The following is a 27948-nucleotide window of genomic DNA, read 5'->3' as shown; positions in this document are numbered from 1 at the left end:
AGCTCACTGAACATACATTTTTTTTCCCCCTTTATGATGTTAGTAGTAGTTTTGTGATAACTGCACTGTGATTCAAATTTTGTGGAAGTTTTTCAGTTAACGTTGCAATTTTGTTTAAAAGTTTTAACGTTTAAACATTCACACCCCAAGCTAACATTACATTATCACCTTGTGGCTAAATCATATGCTGTGGTTATCTTGACATTATCATATACCGTGGCCAATGCTATATTATCACATTGTGGCTAACACTACAGTATCATGGCTGATGCTACACCATCATAGTATTAGAGGGACAGTGTTAGCATTAGCATCAGTGATGGTGCAGTATGAGTGATGAGAGCAGGAGTTGGGTAAATAGCAGTAAATCCTCCTAAAGCTGCCCAGCAATTTTTTTATTTTTTTTATTTTTTACTTACGTTTTACCCAAGCTCTTGTAAAACACTACAGCACACTCTTCAAATATGTCATTAAAGCTCCCCAAACGTTCTCCTAACACTAGCTCGGACATTGTGCCAGCTTTGGAACCGCCCTCACCTCAACTTTTCAAGCACAAGGAGTCAGGGCAGCCTGACCCAACACCTCACTGCTTCACTATCAGCACCAAAGCAGCCATTTTGGGGAAAACTCAGCCGTATTAGCACCAAGTGTTTCTTGACGACAACATTGCAATTTGTATGTGCTTTGGTGCCAAGATGGCGTCCGTGAAACGTTACACCTCAGACTGTGTTTTCCTGTAATCTGTATATGTATGGCGCTAGGCTTGCATCTAGAGTAACACTGGATGGTAAACAGCGGGCGCTTTGTTAAGTGCTGCAGTAAATTGCCTCCAAGGCAGTCTCATAAAAGCCTATTTGCCTCATTGGCAAGGCGTACAAATTGAGATGTCAGCACTTAGGTCCCGCAATGGGATTTAAAATGCATTTATATTAGCAGTCATCATATTCTCCTATGTACCCCCCCTCCCCCCCGCACAGCTTCACCGCTTGACATGTTAGTCACTTGTTGCCAGCTCTTGTCTTCTTTCACTAATTGTGTGTTTCTCTTTGACACTTTTACAGAAGGAAGTACTGTATGCACACACACGCACAGAAACACTTCCCTTGCTCTCTCTTTTTACTCTCGGGTCTTTTTCTCTCACTCTCTTACCTTTCTTTCCATTTCTCTCTCTCCGTCTCTCTCTCCCTGTGTGGAGGCTCCCCTCAGGGATGTGTTGACTGTGTTGGCGAGGTGGTAATTGAAGAGAGCGCTGTGAAAGAATGCACCTTGTGATGCCTTGTTTGAAGAAGAACAAAAAGACAAAATATTTTTGCCAATTTAACTGCCACAGTCTCGGTGTAATTCCCACAAAAGCGTGCATTTTCCTTCTAGGGAAACTCTGTGTAACTCTATGCTCCCACAGACTTCAATTCTGTTCAGTCACTCCTTCAGGCTACAAAGGTCAGCTGGGAAGATCACATCCGTTCTAGTATCTCACTCAGAATGACCCTGTTGTCGTCTCGATTCTGTTCTCTCATTAGATTCAGTTCCCTATTCATTACTTCGCCACCATGGCCTATTTATTGCCATAACTCCCTTACCTCACTCACTGTATATAGACTTTTTGTTTTCTTTTTTTCTACTGTATTATTGACTGTATGTTTTGTTTATTCCATGTGTAACTCTGTGTTGTTGTATGTGTCGAACTGCTATGCTTTATCGTGGCCAGGTCGCAGTTGCAAATGAGAACTCGTTCTCAACTAGCTTACCTGGTTAAATAAAGGTGAAATAAATAAAAATGGAGTGACAAAGAAAGGTAGTACTTCAACTAAATATCATGCGGTCATGCCAAGTTGATGGTTGCATATGATTCCATACATAATGTGATATCATAAAGATGTGGTAAAGATCTATCTTCAAGTTGAATCCAAAGCCAGGAGGAACTAGCATCTTACTACCACACTGATCTTGCGAGTTTAGAGAAAGGATTGAGCTGCAGTACCAGGATATCAGTGTAGCGATCAGGCTGGTTCTACAAGGCTAAGGAGGAACCATATCTGTAGAAGGAAACAGAATGACACGTGTTCCCCCTGGCTGTTTTGACACGAATGACATGTCCTCTAAATGTTGTAGTCCCTAACACTTGGCTTCTCGATCATCTCTCCCAGGTGCGGTGGCCAGCACGGAGGTCAAGATGCGGCTGCAGGAGTTTGTCCTGAACAAGAAGAAAGCCCTGGCTCAGCGCAGCCTCAACCACTGCATGAACACTGACCCACGCTACTGGTACGGGTGAGTATCATACCCACACCCCACATCCTTACCCAACCATAGGAATTAGCCTTACTTGATTATGGTGGCACCATGCTGATGCCGAAGGATGGCATGCTGTAGATCTTTGTTCTTCATGGACGCTGCACAGTCTTATAACCCAAAATTCACCTCTATCCTCTGTCTACCCCCTATGTGTTTCTGTAGATCTTAACTAATATGATAAGTACAGTGGCGATTTAGCATGTACATCTTGGTGGGGCAAACTCCCCCCAAAAAGGTTTTCTGCATGCCAGCAATGCCACAACACTAAACAATAGATTAATTGTACTATAATTGTGACAAACGGTGCCCACAAACTTAGGGCCTACATACATCTGTCCTAACAGCGGAGTCACAACAGCAGTCCCAACACCTTACAACTGCTACACCTGGCTATCAGCGGATCTTTGTCTGGCAGTGAAACATAGCTGATCTGTCTGACTTGCTTTAACAAATGTAGTTTCTACTGACAATTGAGATGTACAAACTATGGCATATAAGGGGATGACGAGCGGATAAGAGGCCATCCGTAATTTCGATTAAGAAGTTAATGAGCGCGATAGGACGGACTTAGTCAATATAACTATTTGTTTAACACTTTTGAAATGTACAGCGACAGAGTTCAGAACATGGGCCATTCTTGCAGTATTCTCCTTGTACAGCAAGTCAGAACCGTAGGATAAATAAAGGGGGCCTATAAGCAGACAATGAAAGCTCTTACAATATTCGATGATGACATTTCTCTAAAACAGATTATAGGCTACATGTGCACCACCAAGTCAGAACAGTAGGCTAAATTATGAGAGGAAAATGGACCAAATTAGTAGCACATGGGCTACTAACAGCTTACTACACAACATATTACTTTCTTAGCTACAGTATACATATCTCCCTGGCATGTTACATAATTTATGCAGCAACATACAATACATTTTTTGACTCACGTTGTTGTGCTGTGCGGCGGTCCTTCGTGGGCAAATCTTTTCATCAAACCATGTCATCAAAGTCTGTCATTCGCTGGATTTGTGGTACTTTCAAGACAACTGGGACCTCTGAAAAAAACTACTTATTTTCCCAGTCAGAGCTTGTTTTCTTCTGAGTTCCCAGTTGTCTTGAACTCACTGAAATCTGAGATTTCCCAGTTCTGAGTTTCCAGTTGTTTTGAAAGCGAAAGAAGTCATGATGGATTGACAGCATGGCCAATGTTGAATGTTTATACTTTTAAGCTCACTCCGCTAGATAGCAGGCTAGTGATTGCCTTGCAATGCTTGCAGTTAGCTACTGATTCCTTCCAAACCACTCATTGTTGAATTTGCAATTTCCAACTTGTTGTGTAATTATTTATGTCCAATAGCCGATGAGCACCGATACGTTTCATGTAAAATTTCTCTTCATTTTTTCTGTTCATATGACAAGGTTGGAGAAGGATTTGCTAGTTGATTGTCGACTTGATTCATGATGATGACTGATAGCTTGCTACCTAAGATTTTATCTGTGGACAATGACCTTGAGCCTTCTTGGATGGGCACTTCTAATGTAACTCTATGGCAGCACCCAAGTGGGTTGAATTTTCGATTTCTTCCCATAGATTTTGCGAGCCATTCACAGCCCAACTAGAGAACATTACCAACCCCTGCGCTCCGTATTTTCCACTGGCTGCCCAACCACCACAGAAAGCACTGTGCTAAGCTGAAACATCTGCAAAAGAGACCATGTTTGTATGCGGCTTTATTAACTCAATGATTATTTCATTACATTGTTTGCAAACACGTATTAATGCCAAAATAACATGCAAAACAGGCACACACAAAAAAAATGAAACATGAAATCAAAGTTAGCTAAACAGTTGGGGCCCTGCCCCACCTGCCCTGAATGGCGGGTCGCCACTGGATAAGTATACGCAATATGGTAATAGCTCCATCTTGCATAGGAAACTATAGAATTTCACCATATTGCTTGCAGCTTAAGCAATCCTTCCAGATCTACACAAGTGTACAACGGGTAAGAGCTAAGGGTCTATTTAGGATTGGGTTCTACTGTCTGTGCCACTGACCGAATCTACTATTCAGGAACGAATTCTGACTTGAAATGTGTGCGTGACTTGGGTGCCTTCACCCGAGTTGAATATTTAGTGCTTTTCACATTAGACTTTTAGTCTATTCTGTATTTTTCTTTTTAACCCATCTACTTGTTTGAATTGAAGTACATTGTTGAAGGAATGAGGTTCTGTACAAAGTAGTGGGCTCCTGTTTGTAGTTTGTGATTGACAGTTTCCTGTCTTTAAGTAGTTGGTGCATTTGAAGAGAGGGAAGAGAAGAGAGGATGCCACCTCTCCGCTCTGTAAATATTTGAACACTACGTTTTTCTCAGGCAAAAGATAAGGTGGTGAATGGGCAACGACAGGAAAGGACTCATTTCCTCTCTCTCTCACTCTCCTTATCTCTCTTGCTCTCTTGTTCTGTCTCCTTCACGCTCTGCCTCCCTCTGCAGTATGTCTATCCTGGATTTTGCACCCTATCCTTCTCTCCCTGGTCCCTCACTCCCTCTCTCTCTCCCCCATTTTTTGTCTTGCTGCCCTCCCCCCTCTTTCTTCATCCATCGGCCATACCTCTCCATCCAAACTCTCTCACCCCTCCCTCCCGCCCTCTCTCCCCTGCTCTCTCTGCTCTCACCTGTCCTCACACAGACGCCTAACCCATCTCCCGGCACCTCAGCTGTCGCCCTCTGATAAGGGGGGAATGAGAGGGGGCACAAAAAGGGCTTTCAGAGGCAACACCTGATGAATATTAACATACCGGCACCTCACTTTTTCTCTCTCTCTCTCCGTTTCTCTCTCTCTCTCCGTTTCTCTCTCTCTCACTCCCCCTCTCTTTTCTTCCACTTCCCTCCCTCTTTCTCTCTCTTGCTCTTTCTCCCTCTCAACCTTTCCTCCATGCACTGCTGCACCTTTTCATGAGGCGAGATCTGTGGATTGGGAGATGTAAAAATTACTCTCTATTTCTCTCTCTTTCTTTCCTTAACTCTTGAGAGTGTGAGGGGTTGGGGGTGTTCACAGACTTGTCCCTAACGCATTTGATGTTGTGTGTTTGTGCTGGTTTGTGGTGGGCTTCTGTTTTTCCATAGGTTGATGAGTGTGTTTTTGTGAAAAATTGTTCTCTGCTAGCCACGGCCTAAAGTTTTGACACCAGTAGTTATGGTTAAGTCCTTGAGAGGACAGCGTGGAGAAACATTTATTTCCCCATTGGTGTCTTCCTTGTCAAGGTTATTTGTAAGGGAAGCTGTGGCTAGTCCAATGAATGGTCAGTGCCATCCAGTGCCGACATCTGCTCTTCCCATTAACAACTATGAAGCCCCGCTCATTTTATTGATGAATGACACGTTCTCCATTGATTTAGCTAAGAGATTAATTTCACTTGACGGTTTTACAGGAATTTTACATTATTTTGTTTACTCTTTACTTGTTTGTTACCCACCTACCGTAAAAATCAGCATTCACTTAAATCAATAGAGCCACATAAAATGGAAAACGGACACAGAGACAGACAGGTACACACTGTAACGGCATTCCTCCTCCTCTTCGGAGGACCAATGCGCAGCGTGGTAAGTGTCCATAACGTTTATTATAAGACATAAACTGAACACTATGAAATACAAAACAATAAATGTGAACATGAACGAAACCGAAACAGTACCGTGTGGCGACAAACACTCACACGGAAACAAACACCCACAACCCAAAAGTGAAACCCAGGCTACTTAAGTATGATTCTCAATCAGAGACAACTAACGACACCTGCCTCTGATTGAGAGCCATACTAGGCTGAACTCAAAACCCCAACATAGAAAAACACACAGACTGCCCACCCCAACTCACGCCCTGACCATACTAAATAAAGACAAGGTCAGAACGTGACACACACACTTTTTTAATGGTAGCTTAGGATAGATGGATACTCAGTAACAGACAGACAGGCAGACAGATACCTGATGCCTGTTTCCCCCTCACACTACTGAAGCCACAGCAACTGGCACGGACCATTGTTACCCAGTCAGAGAGACTGGCACAGACAGATGGGCAACATCAGCAGATCTTACACACACTAGCAGGTCCATGCAGCAGTCGTAGCTTTTATGGCTCCGTCAGATCTGTTTCAGCTTATTGCCCTGTCAGAGCAGGTTTGTTTGCAAACACAGGGTGCCGCACCACTTCAGGCTCGGCACGTGCATTGTGGGTAATCTGAGATGGCATGCAAAGTGCCGGGCCATAAATAAAAAAGGTCTGCCTGAGAGCAGGTTACGTCTGGTGGGAAGGGAACTGGGAATCCTGTGTTTGTGGTAACGCTCATCCGTGTATGTGTGTGTGACTTTTCAATAATGGCCCCATTGTGCCTTGATGCTTCTTGAAGAGCAGATTTTACGATGACAAGAAATAATTGAACAGCTGAATTTAGATTTTTCAACATCTTATTGCATGTTGATGATTATCCGTCATACTGTGTACAATTGCTAAATGTATTTATCTACAATGGGGAATTATCTTACTTCCAATTACCAGACGTCCTCTGCCTCAGAAGTCAGGTCAACCTTTGCTCCTTTTGAAGGAGCCAAATGAAATACTGTAAATGTGTATTTGTCTCCCCTCTGTAGGAAGACCCAGCACAGCTCCCTGGATCAGAGCTCCCCTCCCCAGACAGGGATGTCCCCTTACAGCCACGCCATCCTGGGGATGTACGACCCCAAAGACGACTTTCCTCTCCGCAAGACAGGTAGGACTCCTTCACCTGACCCCTGAGCGCTTCTCACTTCGGCTTGAACTATCGCTGTTTTTTTGTGTTGCTTTCACTTGGCTGTGTTTGAATATAACAAAAAAAAATTAAAAGCTCTTCCCTGTCTAACTTCCTCTTTCCACACTGTAACTCATCTAAAAGTGTGTTTGCTAAGGTCATAGTAGCTAGTTAAAAGCGATATGGTGACAGATCAGCAAGAGGAAATGGGTCCAAAATATTGAGACATAAAAAAAATGTACAGTAGACGTAGCCAACTGTGTTACCTTGTGCCAGTTGCCATGGGTGACACAACTGTTGACACCAGTGACGCACTGCAGGCCAATTTCCCCCTAGTTCCCTGCGGCCTTTGCTTCTGGATCATGAGTAGCGTCGTGTGTAGAGCATTGTAGTGTTGGGACAGATAATATATGACAGTGGGGTAGATTATCAATCCAGGTTACTACTACGTTTCACCTATGATCTTTGACATTCAAGAGCTCATTCGTGACCTTATAAGGAGAGTAATTTCAGCATTTCTGCTGTGTTCCTTTTCTTATTTCCATTCTATATTTATAAAGGTTCCCGTTGTCAAGGGGATATATTTTCATTGAAGAAAGACATGGTTCAAGAGTCCAGTAGGGTTTTATATATCATCACCGACATCAGAACACTGTTGACATGAGAATCACAAGAAAACGAAAAGGCTGTCTAAGGAACACACAGAGTCTGGTACCACAGCAGCACTGGTTGGAGATTTCCTGTTTCAAAGCCTTTGAGAAACTCTTGGTTGTGTAAAACTCGGCGCAGAGTCCCCTGCCTGTAATGTGGGGTCTAGGCGGTGATTATTCACTCGCCGTCTGCGCTCGTTTGGCCGCGTCTGTCCCGGCTCGCCCAGCTGGAGATCAAACTCTGTGTGCTCTGGGACGCCGACAGCCCTGCCGCCCGTGGGAATGTGGACAGGAATGCATTATCCTGCGGGGGTAATCGTTAGTGCAACTAAAACCAGTTTTTCTATTGGACAAACTCAGGTTGGTCGCACCCCTTTTTGTTCCGTTTGCTTCCGTTTTAAGAAAGGTTTTGCAACAGAATCGGCGTAAATAAGCACCCCTGGCGACGAGCGGGAACGTCGTGACAGAAACGGGAGCGGGTCAAGGACTGGAAATGTTTTAAGATTAGTTACTGTGTGCCTTGTGCTGTTCACTCAGGGAGAACTGCTGTACATCCACATTTGAGGTGCTTTATTTGAATCCACTGATAATTTGAGCACGTAGCAGCTCAGGTACCAGGCTTGTAATATTGCATATATATATTGCATATATGCATACTCCACATATGTCGTCACCCCCCCCCTTTTCCTAATGAAAGTCCATCTCCTCATACCACCGAGTGTAGTCGGGTTGTACTTTACACCCCCTGCCCGTACAGCCCCATCCCGCACACTCTCCAACACTGTCTTCTCCGAACCGCCACCCCAGTCCACACCACCACCTCTCGCGTTTACTATTTATCATCTCTTTTCTAGCCTTCCATTGAAACCTCATTGCCCTCTGCATGTTATTTAAAAAATAAAAAACAGTTTTTTATATCTGCTTTCAGCTGTTATTAAACCACTCACGTGTGAAGACGGCGGCGTGTGTCATTACCGCCTTTTGCGACGCTGCTTCTCTCCGCTCTGCCGGCGGAGGCTGCAAACGTTTTGTGCCGTCTTATCGCGTTTCCCGAGGAGGCTTCGTCTGTCTTTAATGTCAGAGGGAAAATGCCACCGTGCTCATCCGTGTCTCCTTCTCTCCCTCATATCAACCTCGTATCTCTAATATGGAGATTTTACAGTTGGAACGTGGGGAATCTAAAACCCCCCCAACTGTATTTTAAACGTCGTTGCTGGAAGTGTAGGAGGTAATTGATAAGCGATGCCCATGCTAAATAACAAGCTTCTAAGATATACATTGTTTTACTGTAGATACTGTAGATATATTCGACAACAATGAGATATTGGTCATAAAATATGTGTGAACTTATATTCGGATCAAATATCACACAGATAGCGGCCATTTCAGCATATTGAGATGCTAGTTAATCAGATTTTAGGTAATGCATCAATCTCTTAGTATTTTCAACTGACCCTCAGCGAACAGATTCAAGTTATCAAACCGAAAATCTGGTCTCCTGCTCTTTTGTTCAGCGCTGATTTGAAGATATCACGGACAGGAATAGAAGCTAACGAGGAATAGACAAAGCACCAAAGAAGTCTCCTCTCTTTTATGTAGATCCACTCAGGATTCAGGAAACTAGCGTAGAATGAGCATCTCCATGTTCATGATCATGATAATGATGCTCATTCAGGCATCAAACCGTACGATAATCACAGCCCATTCACAATGTGAAGAGGAGCCTCTTCAGTTTCCTGGAGTAGCTCTGTTTGACTCACTTGATCGTGCCTGTCTTTCTCAATCGTGTCTGTGGTACTACAGCGACTGGACCATCTCTGTCCCTGGAGCAAAGTTATTTTTCACCATGTTTGTGGAGAAACTGAAGTGAAAAATGTCTCGTTTCCTTGATGTTTCAATGTGAACTTTCAATGTGCACTGAATAAATGAGAAACCATGACTAAAGCCTAGCTGTGGAGTTTGATTTCACAGACAGTGATATTGTTTATTGTGATTTTTGCTGCCTCTGAGGTAACGTTAAAACTTCATTCACATAGATAGATAGAGAGAGAGAGAGAGAGAGAGAGAGAGAGAGAGAGAGAGAGAGAGAGAGAGAGACTGCTAGAGTCAGCAGTGGGCCCCTGCAGTGAGTCGTTTGGCGTGGCAGCATTAACACCCTTCAAAGTCACCGCGTCCCGGGGTGAACCCCCACAGGCTCCTCCAGCCTGCAGGGCAGACAGGCCATAAGCCCCTGGTTCTGCCTGCATCAACACTTTACCCCCACCATCTCTCCTCTGAGCGTGAGAGAACCGAGAAAACCCTGGCACGGCCGGCAAACCTCCATCCATCCACCCACCCATCCATCCCCGTCTCAGCCCTTTCTCCACTCCTGGCTGCCAGCCACGTCCTTTGGCCTAGGCCCGCTTGGACTGCTTGAGCCACTGTCCACCACACCGCAAATAAAAGCTCAGCGCCGAAAGGCCCAATGGCAAATTTGACGTCTCTCATATTTTATGTCTCATCTTTCCTTGGAACTTTAGTGAGTGTATTATTTATTCTGCAGTGTTGCAGTGTTTTACAGGGGGACACATGCGTTTTATGTGGTGGCTGTTCTAGACCGATTTTTACTGAAGTGCGCCAGGAGAGATGTGAACGCGCTAATGCAGCGTTTGCATCTAATCTGTTATTCAAACGAGTGCGTCGACGCGTCTGTAGCGCGACCCGCCTTCATCTGTCTCACTTATAAAGCTACTAGTCCTTCACGCAACCTGGTTATACGACTGTCGTCATCATCAAGCATGAGACTCAAGCATTATCTCCCCTTTTCTATCCAACGTTCTAATGTACGTTCTCTAATACCCGGACACCAATATAATAATAATACACTGTATACCATTTAGTAGACCCTTTCATCCAAAGCGACTTACAGTACAGTCATTCTTTACGTATGAGTGGTCCCGGGAATTGAACCCACTATCCTGGCATTGCAAGCTCCCCCTCCCCTCTGGCACATTCTCGCAAAATCCTATGCTGCAGTATCTGCCGGCAAAACCACGAATAAACACATCACCCATCTATGGCTAGTTTACGCCAAGACAGCTGTTGTGGATACAAGTAGTCTGCACCACCTTACTGTCAACTACTTCAGACTATTGTTCGCTCGGTCAGCCATATTGGAAGGGTCAGGCTATTTTGTGCTAGATTGCATTATGACTCTTCAGAGGAATTGTCTCTTTGAATGTGTTCCCATACGCTCCAGCTGCTAATGCACGACATTCATGACCGGGTCTCCCCTGATCCTGTTAACGAAGCCTTTTGGACACGTGCCCTCCACTTACAAGAAGCGCCACTCTTTTATTCCCAATCAAGTTTTAATAAGTTCCAACCGCAAGTTCAGCCCCTCAAATTGAAAGTGCACTTTCATATAAATGATTCATTCCACGCACTCAAAGCCCCCGCTCGTCCCAAATGGGCCAGAGGTGTTCTCTGTCTGCTCCGAGTGCATTAAAACAGGGAACCTGGTCAACTCTTATACCTGTTTTTCACATTCAAGGATACATGGAGCTGAAAGGGAAGGGATGGGACGACCAACAACCAAACATTCCCTGACCAAATATCCAGAGTCCCATGTTGATGCAGACATGGCCCAGAGACTTACGCTAATGGAGCGTAGCTTGCCTTCTGTAAAGCCAGACCCATTTCACACGAGGTTACGAGCCAAGCCAAAGGGTTAACTGGGGGTGAGCGTTTGGTCCGGACTAACTGAAGGGGGAGGGAGAGAAAGGTTATCCGCCTCTATGCACAGAAAGCGAGAATGAACAAAAACGACTGTTTTGCAAACCCGAAAATAAGGGCAGAAACAATACACACTCGTTTAATAGAGAGCGTTTGACAACAAGAGCTATTCATTCGCTTGGCATTTAGACAGGCTTGATTAAGAATGGGGTCTGCAAGAGCTGCCAAGACTGGAGAACTCTTTCCCCCCCTAGTGCTGCTCGTCCTTGTCACATGTTTGGAGCTCATCTCGTCAAGTCGTTTCTCATCTGCTCCGTCAGTCTTTCCAGAAGGAGCCCCTTTAAGGAGTAGCTTGTTAGCACTAAATGCCTTGAACTGGCTAACCTTTATGAGGTACCAGGTGAGCGCCACGTGCGGCGCTTCATTTGCAGTGATCATTTCATTCTCGGCTCCACAGCACAGTGTGGTGTTTGGCGCCATCGATCAAATACTAATCGTGTCTAAATTGTGAACACTCTCCAGCATAGGCTCTCTTCTCCAATCATTTCGGAGAAGTGTGACCTCACCTCAGGTCTCTACTGAGCGCCGCTTTAGCAGAAGTCGCGCCGCGGGAGGCAGTGTGTTGGGGTCTGGAGTTTTTTGTTCTTGTTTTACAGACAGTTTCAGACAGCAGGATAGGAGAGCGAGAGCGGAGTGACTTGCTTGTTTTGCAGCAGAGAGAGAGAGAGAACTCTCGTCATTAGAAGCCCAAAAGCCCTATGGGGCTTTGACAGCCAGGAAAGCCAGAGCAGCGAGAATCTCCTCAGAAAGATAACAGCTCCTGAATGTTATCGATTCAAATTGTATTTGTCACATGCGGCGAATACGACAGGTGTAGTAGACCTTACCGTGAAAGGCTTACTTACAAGCCCTTAACCAACAATGCAGTTCAAGAAATAGAGTTAAGAAAATATTAACTCAATAAACTGAATAAAAGTAACAAATTAAAAGTAACACAATGAAATAACAATAACTAGGTTATATACAGGGGGTACCGAGTCAATGTGCAGGTTAGTCGAGGTAATATGTACATGTAGGTAGGGGTAAAGTGACTATGCATAGGTAATAAACAGCGAGTAGCAGCAGTGTAAAAACAAAGGGGGGCGGGAGGGGTAAGGGTCAATGTAAATAGCCTGGATGGCCATTTGATGAATACCCACTTCCATACTTCTGCATATTTTTTTATATATTATTTTTTTCATTTAACCTTTATTTAACTATATCATGTGCAAGACGGAACAGAATACGTGGAACAATTTCACTTCGGGTCCCTGTTACAGTGTTGTATTCATTCATGTTTTGCAGAAGTATTTGGTTTGATTCAAATGAATCCTGCTGGTCATGCATGTGGATTTGCAAAATGTAACACTAGCCGTGTGTCTCTCCACTCTCTCCTTTTTGAGTGTTTTGGAAGCCAGCCCCCCTTTCATCCTCGATCTCTTCATCTGTGTCATGATCAACCTATATAATGCTGTTGGTCCTCTTGTGGCTCTCAACCCAATTAATTTTCCTCTCAAGTATGTCCTCAATGGCGATGCCAGTAAAAAGAGGCTTTACTAAGAACTGCATATTCTTCCTTTTAGATTTCTGTAATCCTTGTTGTGTATGTTATGCTCTCAAGCTGTGTTTTAATGGACCCCCTCTTCCTCTCTCTCTCCCTCTCGCTCTTCCTCTCGCTCTTCCTCTCTCTCTCTCTCTCTCTCTCTCTCTCTCTCTCTCTCTCTCTCTCTCTCTCTCTCTCTCTCTCTCTCTCTCTCTCTCTCACTTCCTCTCTCTCTTCCTCTTTCTCTCTCTCTCTCTCTCTCTCTCTCTCTCTCTCTCTCTCTCTCTCTCTCTCTCCTCTCTCTCTTCCTCTCTCACTTCCTCTCTCTCTTCCTCTCTCACTTCCTCTCTCTCTCCCTCTCTCTCTCTCTAGCCTCTGAGCCCAACTTGAAGCTCCGGTCCAGGCTTAAACAGAAGGTGACAGAGCGCAGAAGTAGCCCACTGCTACGTAGGAAGGATGGTCCAATAATCACTACTGCCAAGAAGCGCTCTCTGGACATGGCTGGTAAGCATCCTGTGCACAACTCAGCCCAAACGGAACACGATCAAACTCGACACAGCCCTTGCATCTGTAACTTTAGTGCTTTTCTGTGGGTTGAAATCGATAGGTTTCCAACCTGGTACCTTGATCAGTATGCGTGTTGTGTGGGAGCCACATGTCTTGTGGTTTGTGTCTTTTTTGTTGCAGAATCGGCCTGCAACAGCGCACCTGGCTCGGGCCCCAGTTCGCCCAACAACAGCTCCAGTAACATCACCAATGAGAACGGCATCGCTAGTACAGTCGAGGTAAGCAGCCACTGTAACTTGAACCTGCGTCAAGCTGTTCGGTTGCCGTGACCATGGGCTTCTGGTGCACTCTTCTCTTTTCAATCTGCTTTGACGTTGACTCGCAGTCACATTGCTGAGGACTGTTTGCCTCATATGGCCCAGACCCAAACAAAGTGTTACTTGTTAGTTGTTGGCTCATACTATAAGGCCTGTGTGTGCGCGCGTGCGTGCGCATGTGCTTCCATGCTTGTTTGATCCAGTGTGACTGTTTGTGTGTGTGTGTACGTACGGGTGCTTGTGTTTGTTTGCGTGTGTCTGTGCACGTGGCGGTGGAAATGCAAGTGGCTGCGCGTAGAGTATGTGTATCCCTATATCCTTGTCTGTGTTTGAGGCGCTGAGTGTGTGTCTCTGTAACCAACATGTGCTCCAGACTGCCCGTGTAGACAGGAGGCTGCAGGGGCTGTTCATTTTTCCAGAGGGGTCTATTTATCTGGCCAGTGTTTGCGTTTCAGTGTGTGTGTTTCTCTGACTGTGTGCTCCTCTGTTTCCAGGCCTCCCTGGCCCACAGGCTGGCCGGCCGAGAGGGCCCCTTGAGCCAGCTGTCTCTGTACACATCGCCCTCACTGCCTAACATCACCCTGGGCCTGCCAGCCACCGGCCCGTCCAGCGTGAGTTCATACTCCCGCTTTCTCTCGCTCTTTGTGTTCTTTCTTTCTTTCTGTCTTTGTCTTGTTGGTTCATTCCTTTGTTTGTTTTCTGTTTGTTGTTCATTGTTTATTCTTTCGTTAGTTAGGTTGGTATTTTCTTTTTTTCCCGTACTTTTTCCTCCCTCTACTGCATCTCTACCCTGACATCTCACGTTCTCCCCTTTTTTCTCTCGCCCACATTCTTCCTTTCCCTACTACACTCCCTCTCTCTCTCCACCGGCTTTCCCTCTCATCCCAATGTACTCTTTTCTCTCCCTCGCTCTCGCTCTCTTCTCGCTCGCTCTGTTCTTCCTTTCTCCTCTCCTCCACTTTGAGGGCTTGCTTGCGCACACAGCCCTTTCACAGTGGAGGACTCCACATAGCGGGGGCCCTGTCTAGACCTAGTCCATCTGCCGTATGTGGCTTTTCAGCCCCACTTCCATTTCAGAAAGGCCCCATTGAGAGACAATGACCAGCAGTAGGTCAGTGACGCACGTTCTACCCCCTCAGACGGTCCATTCAACCCTTTTCTTTTTTTATAAGGAATGCCCCCCCCTCCTCTCCTTTTACCCTCTCTCTCTCTCTCTCTCTCTCTCTCTCTTTCTCTCTCTCTCTCTCTCTCTCTCTCTACATGTTTCCAACTCTTCCAAGTGAAGTCAGGCAGAGTTATTAGTTCACTGATATGCAGTATTTTGCCCCATAATATATTAGAGGGAAATACACTACAGTTAGATGATTCCTTGGTCTGCATTTAGGGGCAACGTCCACCCGGCACCTGCATATTTTTTCCTCCTTTCAGATGACGTCAGGCCAGCAGGATGGTGACAGGCTATCGATGCATGAGAGGCTGCAGCAGGGCTTCCCCATAACCACTCCCTTCATCCCGGGGGCCCACCTGCCCTCCTACCTGACTGATGGGGGCTCGGCACACAACCCCCTCCTCCAGCACATGGTGCTCCTGGAGCAGTCCCAGAACCCACTAGGTCTGTCCTGCTGTAAGCATATCCACTCCGTCTCAAGCACTATCCAAAACACATCATCCCCCCAAAAAATGGATTTGAAAGACCATCTTCCGTGGTGGTTTCACTGGCGGCTGGGGAAAGGAAGAGTCATAGGAAGCTCATAGTACTTTCTGCAGTGTAATGAATGTGTTTTGATGCCGTTCATATCGTTCTATTCCAGCCATAACAACCAGCCCGTCCTTCCACACCAGCCTCCACTTGGTGGGTCCCCAGTGTTACTTGTGGGTCATCCTCTTAATGTTGTCGGTGTTTCCTGTGTTTCAGGCCTGGGCGGGCTGCCCTTGCAGTCGCCCTCCATCCACAAGCTGCGTGGGCAGCACCGTCCCCTAGGGAGGACCCAGTCGGCCCCTCTGCCCCAGAACGCCCAGGCCCTGCAGCAGCTGGTGGTCCAGCAGCAGCACCAGCAGTTCCTGGAGAAACACAAGCAGCAGTTCCAGCAGCAGCAACTGCACATCAACAAGGTATGTGTGGTGTGTGTCTGGGAGGAGGTGGTGGGTGTGCGGGCGGGTGTGTGTGGGAGGGGGTCGGGGGCGTGCGTGATTGTGTACATGTGTAAGTGTGTGTCTGCTATGTCATTAAGCAACAGCCCCACCAGCAGCAGCAGCAGTAACACAACAGCTGTACGTTGGCTAAGTGTTTGCCAGAGTCTGCCTGCCCTGCGTGCATGTTCCTGTGCTCGCTTCTTCCGTCGCCATAGCAACTACCTCGTATGGAGGAAGCCGCTTCCTTATATGGTCACACAGGAAGGAGCTCGGTGTGTGTGTGTGGTGATTAGGGAGGATAGAGAATCATAAGGCCGGAGCAGGGTGGGGGCGTAGAGAGATAATTATTGCTCTTTTCTTTCTCCCTACTGAATTTCTCCTGTGTCGTGACATTCCCTGAGGATTATACGCTATTATCCTCTGAATCTCTGTTGTTTTCCCCTACTTATGTCCCTCACTGACACATGGCCACATTGACATCACTGTGTGTTTAATGGACTATAACAATGGATATTACCACATTACAAATTAATCTCAGAACTAGCGAGTAATCCAATTGGATTGTCAGTGGTCAGCGATTAAGAATATGAAGAATATGGCCTGTAAATGTTTTCATTTTAAAGGGGTAGTTCAACAAAATGACAAATTTACCTCAGAACTAGCAAGTGATCCATGTGGATTCTCAGTGGTCAGCAATGAAGAATATGGAGAATATGGCTTTGTTTACTTCCCCATCTTCTAGCATTAGCATTGTTGTTTGAAAAGCAATGGGAGTGGTAGGATCCAGGTTAGCATTGCGGCTAAAACAACTCAGTCATATTTTGGGTTGCTGACTCTCAAGATCCATTGATTGTTTGCTGGTGATCCATAAGAGGTCACTTGTCACTTTACTACTTAAATCAGCTGCCTCCATGATGTCAATAATTCCATATTGCTACTGTTATATTGTCATCTACTGTCAAAAAGTTTCGTAATTGAAGAGACATACCTTTTGCTTCATGTTTTGGATGAAAGGTACAGCAAAGCTGAAAAGCTTTAAGAAAATGTATATTTGGACATTAAGTGTCGAGCAGTTGTTTAACTACCAGTGTTTAAGCATTAAAGGAACTACAGTAGGCTCTCACTTTCTCTCCAAAACTTTCAAATGTGTTTATTTAAGCATCCAACTTCAAAGCAACCTCATCCCTTGTGTAGCTGGGGTAAATCCCAAAAGAGAGTTTCCCCTTTAAAAAATAGAGAGAATTTCACGAAAAAGAGAGAGGGAGTCAGGGGGAATAAAAGAGAGAGGGAGTCAGGGGGAATAAAAGAGAGAGGGAGTCAGGGGGAATAAAAGAGAGAGGGAGTCTGGGGGAATAAAAGAGAGAGGGAGTCTGGGGGAATAAAAGAGGGGAGGGGTGGGGGGGAGCGAGTGTAAAAAGAGTGGCTTGTGTTTAGAGGGGGATGAGGCAAGAGACTGGTGCTCTGACGTCAATGAGCCGGTTCCCCTGGCGTCATGCCAACAGGGCCCAGTGTGTGCGTCTGCCAGACATGGTTGCTACGACCTGGGGCACTGGAAAGGGGGGTGAAGGACGGACGGGGCTGGGGGGGGGGTGTAGTATTTACCCTTGACATCCCCGTGGGGACCGAGCTGGATGGACCCAGCTGGCCTGGCACAGCGACATCCGCCACAGTCTTGAAATTACACTCTCTCTCTCTTTACTTCTCTTTCCTTCTATCGCTCTCGTTTGTCTCTTTCCTTCTCTCTCTCTCTCTCTCTCTCTCTCTCTCTCTCTCTCTCTCTCTCTCTCTGTCTGTTTCTCTCGCTCTCTGTCTCTTTCTCTATTTCTGAGTCTAATTTTCTTCAGTTTGTCTGGCTCTCATTCTTTTCCACTTTCTCTGGGCTGCCTTCTCTGACTCTATTTCTGATTTCTCTCTTGTCACTCTCTTCGCCTTCCTCTCTAAACCTAGACCTTCCCCAAAGTCCCTCTTTCATTCCCCCTCTCTCTCCCCTTTGATGTTCTCTCTTGATCCCTCTCTCCCGCACTTGTTTTTTGAACAGAAGTACCCTCTTTGTCCTCCTGTTTATAGAGGATAATCTCCCATTCTCTCTCTCTCTCTCTCTCTCTCTCTCTCTCTCTCTCTCTCCTCTCTCTCTCTCTCTCTCTCTCTCTCTCTCTCTCTCTCTCTCTCTCTCTCTCTCTCTCTCTCTCTCTCTCTCTCTCTCTCTCTCTCTCTCTCTCTCTCTCTCTCTCTCTCTCTCTCTCTCTCTCTCTCTCTCTCTCTCTCTCTCTCTCTCTCTCTCTCTCTCTCTCGCTCTCCCTTCCTCTCCCTGCTCTTATGATGAGACCTCAGCCCTCTCTCCTTTTCCTTTTCGTTCTCTCCTTCACACTCTCTCTCTTTCACTCTCTCTCTCTCTGCTTTTATGATGAGGCTTCACCTCTATCTCTCGCTCTGTCTCTTTCTCTCTCTCACTCTATCTATTCTGTTTTTCTTTTTCTCACGGCGAGTCTGTGTGAACCCGGAGACCGTGGGTGGACTAACCTTTATAATCTGAACTAACCAGCTTCTGGCAACAAGTCATAAGGGCCAGCCAGTCAGCTTGTCATCTGAGCTAATAGATGGCGGTTTGGACATGAGCAGTGACGTTTGTTTACCATGTGTTTAAATTTAGACATGTTCCTCGGTGGATTTATGGATTTTTCCATAAAATGTTTGCGAAACTCTCTTTGACCTCGTATCAACTCACCGATCTACACATAGACGATCATACCGGAAGCCAAAACACCTGTCTATCTGTTAACAGTACCATAACAGATGCACTTGATAGAATACACTTGGATCATTGCAGAATAAAATTAAGGATAGGGTTGAATCCTTATGGTTAGATAGCAAGTTGAGAACACCTTTATTTAACCAGGTAGGCAAGTTGAGAACACCTTTATTTAACCAGGTAGGCTAGTTGAGAACACCTTTATTTAACCAGGTAGGCTAGTTGAGAACACCTTTATTTAACCAGGTAGGCTAGTTGAGAACACCTTTATTTAACCAGGTAGGCAAGTTGAGAACACCTTTATTTAACCAGGTAGGCAAGTTGAGAACACCTTTATTTAACCAGGTATGCAAGTTGAGAACACCTTTATTTAACCAGGTAGGCAAGTTGAGAACACCTTTATTTAACCAGGTAGGCTAGTAGAGAACACCTTTATTTAACCAGGTAGGCAAGTTGAGAACACCTTTATTTAACCAGGTAGGCAAGTTGAGAACACCTTTATTTAACCAGGTAGGCTAGTAGAGAACACCTTTATTTAACCAGGTAGGCAAGTTGAGAACACCTTTATTTAACCAGGTAGGCAAGTTGAGAACACCTTTATTTAACCAGGTAGGAAAGTTGAGAACACCTTTATTTAACCAGGTAGGCTAGTTGAGAACACCTTTATTTAACCAGGTAGGCAAGTTGAGAACAACTTTATTTAACCAGGTAGGCAAGTTGAGAACACCTTTATTTAACCAGGTAGGCAAGTTGAGAACACCTTTATTTAACCAGGTAGGCTAGTTGAGAACACCTTTATTTAACCAGGTAGGTAAGTTGAGAACACCTTTATTTAACCAGGTAGGCAAGTTCAGAACACCTTTATTTAACCAGGTAGGTAAGTTGAGAACACCTTTATTTAACCAGGTAGGCTAGTTGAGAACACCTTTATTTAACCAGGTAGGCTAGTTGAGAACACCTTTATTTAACCAGGTAGGCAAGTTGAGAACACCTTTATTTAACCAGGTAGGCAAGTTGAGAACACCTTTATTTAACCAGGTAGGCTAGTTGAGAACACCTTTATTTAACCAGGTAGGCAAGTTGAGAACACCTTTATTTAACCAGGTAGGCAAGTTGAGAACACCTTTATTTAACCAGGTAGGCAAGTTGAGAACACCTTTATTTAACCAGGTAGGCAAGTTGAGAACACCTTTATTTAACCAGGTAGGCAAGTTGAGAACAAGTTCTCATTAACAATTGCGACCTGGCCAAGATAAAGCATAGCAGTTCGACACATACAACGACACAGAGTTACACATGGAGTAAAACAAACATACAGTCAATAATACAGTATAAACAAGTCTATATACGATGTGAGCAAATGAGGTGAGAAGGGAGGTAAAGGCAAAAAGGCCATGGTGGCAAAGTAAATACAATATAGCAAGTAAAACACTGGAATGGTAGATTTGCAGTGGAAGAATGTGCAAAGTAGAAATAAAAATAATGGGGTGCAAAGGAGCTAAATAAATACAGTAGGGAAAGAGGTAGTTGTTTGGGCTAAATTATAGGTGGGCTATGTACAGGTGCAGTAATCTGTGAGCTGCTCTGACAGTTGGTGCTTAAAGCTAGTGAGGGAGATAAGTGTTTCCAGTTTCAGAGATTTTTGTAGTTCGTTCCAGTCATTGGCAGCAGAGAACTGGAAGGAGAGGCGGCCAAAGAAAGAATTGGTTTTGGGGGTGACCAGAGAGATATACCTGCTGGAGCGCGTGCTACAGTTTGGTGATTCTATGGTGACCAGCGAGCTAAGGGGGGACTTTATCTAGCAGGGTCTTGTAGATGACATGGAGCCAGTGGGTTTGGCGACGAGTATGAAGCGAGGGCCAGCCAACGAGAGCGTACAGGTCGCAATGGTGGGTAGTATATGGGGCTTTGGGGACAAAACGGATTGCACTGTGATAGACTGCATCCAATTTATTGAGTAGGGTATTGGAGGCTATTTTGTAAATTACATCGCCGAAGTCGAGGATTGGTAGGATGGTCAGTTTTACAAGGGTATGTTTGGCAGCATGAGTGAAGGATGCTTTGTTGCGAAATAGGAAGCCAATTCTAGATTTAACTTTGGATTGGAGATGTTTGATATGGGTCTGGAAGGAGAGTTTACAGTCTAACCAGTTGTCCACATATTCTAAGTCAGAGCCGTCCAGAGTAGTGATGTTGGACAGGCGGGTAGGTGCAGGTAGCGATCGGTTGAAGAGCATGCATTTAGTTTTACTTGTATTTAAGAGCAATTGGAGCCCACGGAAGGAGAGTTGTATGGCATTGAAGCTTGCCTGGAGGGTTGTTAACACAGTGTCCACCTGTTGGGAAGCACTTGACTAACTCTCCATTCCCGCTTAAATATTTTTGAAAATCGGGAAAATAGTATACTGCCCTCATAGGCATGAAGGAAGTGGACTTTCTTTGTGGTCATCCAGAAATAGAACATTTCACAAACTATGTATTGCAACAGTTATCGTTACTTAGGTTTGGTGCAGGTATGTGTAACTTATCCACACCCACTGCCAGATCTTCTAACCTTTGACCTCAACCCCCTCCCTCTCCTCCTCAGATGATGGCCAAGCCCAGCGAACCAGGGCCGGGTCGACAGCACGAGAGCCACCCGGAGGAGACAGAAGAGGAGCTAAGGGAGCACCAAGCCCTGTGTCCCCAGGAAGGAGTCCTCATGCGCGGGGTGACGGTCAAGCAGGAGCCCCCGGACCCTCAGGAAGAGGAGAGGGACAACCGAGAGAGGATGGTCGACCAGGAGCTGCTCTTCAGACAGGTAGGAGAGAGGGAAGAGGAGAGGAGACAGACAGACAGACACACAGACACACAGACACACACACACACACACATACACACTTGACACACAACATTTAAAAAACAAAAGTGATTCACATCACCAGTTGAAGAGAGCTGGAATATCCAAATGGACAGACCGAGAAAGAAGACTACACACACGTTTACTGCATGTGTGATAGTGAACAGAATGTAGGCTATTTTCATTTTTAGTCAGTTTACGAGATACCGACACCCACACATGGCTTACTCTTGCTGTATTGACACACAAACAAACACACACACACACGCAAGCACACACAATAACACACACGCTATACTCCTACACACAAAGTGAAATAGCGTGCAGGGTTTTATCTGAATGGCTGAGGTCAGCCTCACGCCTCCTCTCTACTGCTGAATCTGAGTTAGTCTCCCGAGGGCCACGCACACACATATACACACACACACACACACAAACACACTTAGCCAGAACACCATGTCATCCCTGTCTAACATGCAGCCCTGCAGTCGGTCCAAATCCAATCCACTGTCCATCCTGTCAACATGACGCCCACATCCCCCGGCAGGAAGTATAGCACTGGGGGCCCCTGGGAAAGGAAGTGTTAGAGCAGGAGCGATACCCCAGTCTAAACCTGCTCTGTTAGTTACAGTAGTGGCAATTCACTAAGTGGCCGTACAGTTTTAGAATCTGAATCCCAATAGCACCTTACGACAAAAACCTATAGTATAGTGTTCAGACTAAATACTTTCATACCAGTATGCCAGTGCGTGCCACCAAAGGCTTTCGCAGGAATTGGGCTGATTCTAAGTGAAAGGATACTAAATGCATGCATACTTGCATACCATTTGTATCTTAATGGTCCTAAAGCCGCTCACACATCTGACTCACTTGTCTGTCTAGCTTATGATAATAGATTCATATGCATCAAGCGCCATCTTCTGGCTAGTAAGATATCTTGCAGCAGCTCAACAGATGCACATAAAAGCAGAATTTTTCCCCTCTCTCTCTCTCTCTCTCTCTCTGCCTCTCTCCCCTCCCTCTCTGTCTCTCTCTCTTTCTCTCTCTGCCTCTCTCTGTCTCTCTCTGTCTATCCTCTCTATCTCTCTCCCCTCTCTCTCTCTCTCTGCCTCTCTCTATCTCTCTCCCCTCTCTCTCTCTCTCTCTCTCTCTCTCTCTCTCTCTCTCTCTCTCTCTGCCTCTCTCCCCTCCCTCTCTCTGTCTCTCTCTCTGCCTCTCTGCCTCTCTCCCCTCTCTCTCTCCCCTCTCTATCTCTCTCCCCACTCTCTCTGCCTCTCTCCCCTCTCTCTCTGTCTCTCTCTCTCTCTGTATTTGTGTGAGCAGCAGGCTGTGTTATTGGAGCAGCAGAGGATGATCCAGTTAAGGAACTACCAGGCTTCCATGGAGTCAGCCGGCCTGTCAGTCACCTTCCCAGTGCACCGCCCCCTCTCCAGGGCCCAATCATCTCCCGCCTCGGCCTGCTTCCCCCCCATTGTGGTACAGCAGGAGCCGCCCACCAAGCCTCGCTTCACCACTGGTTAGTGTCCAAGCACCCCGTGTCTGTATCACACACACAAATGCGCATACATATAGACGCTCTCTCACACACGCATGTGTAGACACAGACACACAAACACACGCTCACACAAATCAAATCAAATGAATTTGTCACATGCTTGGTAAACAACCGGTGTGGACCTGCCCAACAATGCAGAGAGAGGAAACAGAAAAATAATAGCACGAGGAATAAATACACAATGAGTAACTATAACGTGGCTATATGCACGGGTCACCAGGTACACCACGCACACACTCTCTCTCTAACCTGTAGTCTGTATCTCACTCACACACACACACTCCCTGTTCTCTTAGATTAGTCTGTCCTCTCTCTGTGAAAACAAAATGTTTCACCTTGACTCTCTTTCTCCCATAAACCACTTTGAGAGCCCCAGTGTCCAGCATACTGATCAGCAGTGCAGTGTGCGTGTGCTGTTTGTCAGAACCTATGTCTTCCAAACAGTCGCATTAACATTGTCTTTCATAACCCTGTGTGTGTGCGTCTGTGCGTTGCCCCTCTCCCCTCCAGGCCTGGTGTATGACACGTTGATGCAGAAGCACCAGTGTATGTGTGGCAACACCAACACACACCCCGAGCACGCCGGACGCATCCAGAGCATCTGGTCCCGACTGCAGGAGACTGGACTGAGGGGCAAGTGTGAGGTACGGAAACCCTTCACCCCAACCCGATCACTCCGTTCTACCACTTCTGGTCTCGTGACCCTCCCACCCCTTACGGGAGGGCGGGTCCCACTCAGAACCAGTCAGAGTTCTCCTCTGTCCTGGCTCGACAATGGTGGATCAGGCTTCACCCTAACGTCCTTGTCCATCTTCCCGAAAATGTCTGAAACTCTAAACTCTTTAAAGAGTGTCTTGAAGAAATACCCCCACCCCCCTTTCTCTGGGGAATTATATAAAGGGGTTAATTGCCAAAATCCTGAAGTATACCTTTAACATGAATGCACTAATTGTAAATCGCTCTGGATTAGAACATCTGCTAAATGACTAACATGTCAAATGTTAACTGTCTTTCTTACATTGTATCCCTCATTTCAGCACGGATTCAGAAGTAACAGGACGGGTTAAAGTAATAGGACAGGTTAAAGTGTGGCCAGCTCTGGGGTTTCACCTATATAGTCTATTTTTTTTCTTCTCGATCATTGCAGAGACTAAGGAGAGGAATCCACTTTGGAGTATAAATTCAGGTCCCCTTTCAGAGTAACTGAGGAAGCTTGTTTGTCAACCGATCTCAACAGTATAAAGTGGCTGCCTTTCCCCATCCAACCTGGACTATTGAGATGGACCTGTTCCTCCACTTTCAGACCCTTTCTGACCAGGAGAGGGCAGTGTTAAACCAACCTTCCCGTTGACAAAACACCCTACAGCAAGTTGTCCATAGGGCAAGCCGTTGACAAATCCTAACCATAACCATTCGGGGGGGGGGGGGGTTGTTTTTGAAGTCGTATGTTGTTATGAAGCGCTGGTAGAGATTAAAAGCTGCTAGTGGGTTGAAGCTGAATTTGAGCTAATAGTGGGTCTTATCATAGTGGGTCTTATCACGCACTGCACCTGTTCTGTGACCATCCACTCACACACACGCACACGTGCGCACATATACTTACCACACAGACACACAAACTTGCTCAGCAAGAGGCATGCTTTACTCTTCATCTGAGAGCTATTAACACAGTTTAATGGTTCCTAAATGGGGATGATCTATCCTGCATCACACTCTGCGCTGTGCGTGTTTGTGTCTGACCTCTTCTGCATCTCACTCGCTCACTGCGTCAGCGCTACGCTTGGTTGCATAGCTGCCGTCTCTGTTTTTCCTGAATGGCACAAACAAACAAGTCCCATCCCCAGACTTCCTCCCCTCCCTTCCCCTCTGCTCTCCTCTCTCACTCTCCTGTCTTTCTCTCTTTGTCTCTCTTTCACTCACACACACACACACACACACACACACCCTTCGGTCCCCCTTTACGACCCCCACTGTAACTAATTGGAGATTCCTGGCTACAGGTGTTACCCTGTCCCCCCCTCCTCTCCAATCCTCCTCAACTCCCTCCTTTTCATCTTTCCATCCCTCCTGTCCATCAAAAGCTCAGGTGACCCTTGGGGATTAGTAAAGCAGGAGTGTGTTATAACTAATGGATAAAGCATCACAGATACAGGTGTCATAGTAAGTGTTACCAACTCTCTCTCGCTCTCTCTCCCCCTCTCTCTCTCCCTCTCTCACTACCCCTCTCTCTCTCGTTCTCTCTCCCCTCTCGCTCTTTCTCTCTCTCTCTGTCTCTCGGTCCCTGTGTGTCTCTCTGTCTCTCTGCAGTGTATCCGAGGGCGGAAAGCCACTCTGGAGGAGTTGCAGACGGTTCACTCTGAAGCCCACGTCCTTCTGTATGGAACCAACCCACTCCGACAGAAACTCGACAGTAAGTCATACACCAGTGCTGGTCTTGGATCTGTCCAAATAATCTAATTCATTGTGATCTAAAATGCTAAACTGATCCTAGATCAGAAAACCTACTCTGAGAGGCTTTGTGGATATGGCCCATACCCAAATGGATGTTGGTGCTTAATACACTATACAGGATCAGTTGTGTAGATGCTCTCATTATAGTGAGGGTGAATCCCAACTTACACTGAAGTCAAATTATCACAAATTATCAATGCATGTCAGAAGTTAGGATTGGCCTGTATCTGACCGAGTCTGTAATACCTACATGTTTCAAACAGACCCCCATAGTCCTTGTGCCCAAGAAAGCGACGGAAATCTGCTTAAATGAACACCTATGTGAGAATGCTGTTCACTGACTACAGCTCAGTGTTCAACACCATAGCGCCCTCAAAGCTCATCAATAAGCTAAGGACCCTGGGACTGAACACCTCCCTCTGCAACTGGATCCTGGACTTCCTGACGGGCCGCCCCCAGGTGGTTAGGGTAGGCAACAACACGTTTGCCACGCTGATCCTCAACACTGGGCCCCTCAGGGGTGCGTGCTTAGTCCCCTCCTGTACTCCCTGTTCACCCACGACTGTGTGGCCAAGCACGACTCCAACACCATCATTAAGTTTGCTTTCGACACAACAGTGCTGAGCCTGATCACCGACAATGATGAGACAGCCTATAGGGAGGAGGTCACAGGAAAAGGCGAGCCGAACAGGCCCCCATTAACATTGATGGGGCTGTAGTGGAGCGGGTCGACATCACCAACAATATCATGGTCCAAATACACCAAGACAGTCATGAACAGGGCACAACAAAGCCATTTCCCACTCAGGAGCCTGAAAAGATTTGGCATGGGTCCTCAGATCTTCAAATAGTTCTACAGCTGCACTATCGAGAGCATCCTGACCGGTTGCTTCACCGCCTGGTATGGCAACTGCTCAGCATCCAACCGTAAGGTGCTACAGAGAGTAGTACGTACAGCCCAGTACATCACTGGGGCCAAGCTTCCTGCCATCCAGGACCTATATACCAGGCCATGTCAAAGGAAGGCTCAAAAAATAGTCAGAGACTCCAGTCACCCTTGTCATAGACCGTTCTCTCTGCTACCGCACTGCAAGTGTTACAAGAGCGCCAAGTCTAGGTCCAAAAGGCTCCTTAACAGCTTCTACCCCAAAGCCAACAATTAATCAAATGCCCCCCCCCTTTGTTTTTACACTGCTGCTACTCACTGTTTATTATCTATGCATAGTCACTTTACCCCTACCTGCATGTACACATGACCTCGACTAACCTGTACCACCACACAGACTGTATATAGCCTTGTTATTGAAAATGTTACTGTGTTTGTTTTTATTTACATTTTTTCTTTAGCTTATTTAGTACATATTTTCTTAACTCTCTTTCTTGAACTGCATTGTTGGTTAAGGGCTTGTAAGTAAGCATTTCACGGTAAGGTCTACACCTGTGACAAATACAATTTGATTTGATTTATATGCACAAAGTACAGTATATGAACACGATTGCCTACAGTATGAGAGTATACGACAATAACAGTCTCCCGTAGACTGCAATCTCCCCCCCCCACCCCCCTCTCTCACACCTCCGCTGTCGGTTATTACAAGGCAGAGCTGGTCTAATGATAGTGTTCCTCTACCAGACCGGTATCAACTTTATGATCTGCATTATAGCCTTCTGTGTAAAGAAAAAGCCAGGAAGCTCCACAGAATTTGTTTTGTTTACCTAAACAACCACCATTTTATTTGTTGTCGTTCCGTTCTCGTGTTATCTCGCCACAGTTGGAGCTCGTTCAAGTCTGTCCCTAAGCTCGGTCAAGGCCGCTACAAATCTCTGCCAATAATGACCGCACGCGCGCGCACACACACGCACGCACACACACAATGTTCCATGACATCACCCCTCTGTGTTTACTCCCTCCACCCAAAGTGTTCTGATCCATCACCTAAATATTTCGTATTGGTTGAGAGGGAGACTGACGGCTTGGCTCAAACATCGAACTATGACCACCCTGGCTGTCATATCGGAGTTAACCAAGCAGCGCCTGTCGAAGAACAATCATTTTGTCCCAACCTTTTTAGTTACTGTAGCACCGTGTACATTTTGCTCTGCCCGGAGTACCCCTGAAGGACCCCCAAGTACCCGCAGGAGAAACACTGTTTTGGACTGTTGGATTTTCCGTAATTCCACTTGCACCATTTTAAAAGTGTTTACTTCAAATACGTGTGACTTTGTTGTGTATTCTGTCATGCGTCAATGCTCTAGGAGGGTCTGCTATATGAATTCATATTAATGCAGAAGTGTAATGATCAACTCAGGACCCACTAAGAATAGTGAATGGTCACCTAGACACATTTTAAATGTTCAGGCCCAAAGGTGAAATGCTG

At 46.0% G+C, this 27948-nt stretch overlaps 1 protein-coding gene across 6 annotated transcripts in view; it reads left to right on the top strand.

Moving 5' to 3' along the window:
• Positions 1-27948, top strand: part of LOC139380414 (histone deacetylase 4) — a 227265-nt gene that overhangs the window by 148765 nt on the left and 50552 nt on the right. For 3 of the 6 annotated variants that reach the window (XM_071123070.1, XM_071123068.1, XM_071123072.1), the window contains 11 exons: positions 2148-2268; positions 6937-7055; positions 13392-13523; positions 13707-13804; positions 14338-14454; positions 15272-15467; positions 15759-15955; positions 21313-21525; positions 22888-23080; positions 23630-23763; positions 25427-25529. In XM_071123070.1, the coding sequence (XP_070979171.1) occupies positions 2148-2268; positions 6937-7055; positions 13392-13523; positions 13707-13804; positions 14338-14454; positions 15272-15467; positions 15759-15955; positions 21313-21525; positions 22888-23080; positions 23630-23763; positions 25427-25529 (1623 nt within the window). The remainder of the gene's footprint in view (positions 1-2147; positions 2269-6936; positions 7056-13391; positions 13524-13706; positions 13805-14337; positions 14455-15271; positions 15468-15758; positions 15956-21312; positions 21526-22887; positions 23081-23629; positions 23764-25426; positions 25530-27948) is intronic. The other 3 variants (XM_071123069.1, XM_071123073.1, XM_071123071.1) reach the window with 2 other exon arrangements.

Source organism: Oncorhynchus clarkii, chromosome 22, assembly GCF_045791955.1.
Source record: "Oncorhynchus clarkii lewisi isolate Uvic-CL-2024 chromosome 22, UVic_Ocla_1.0, whole genome shotgun sequence".
NCBI classification, from domain to species: Eukaryota; Metazoa; Chordata; class Actinopteri; order Salmoniformes; family Salmonidae; genus Oncorhynchus; species Oncorhynchus clarkii.
Note: the sequence above shows the minus strand (reverse complement) of the source record. Positions and strands in the feature narration are given on the sequence as shown.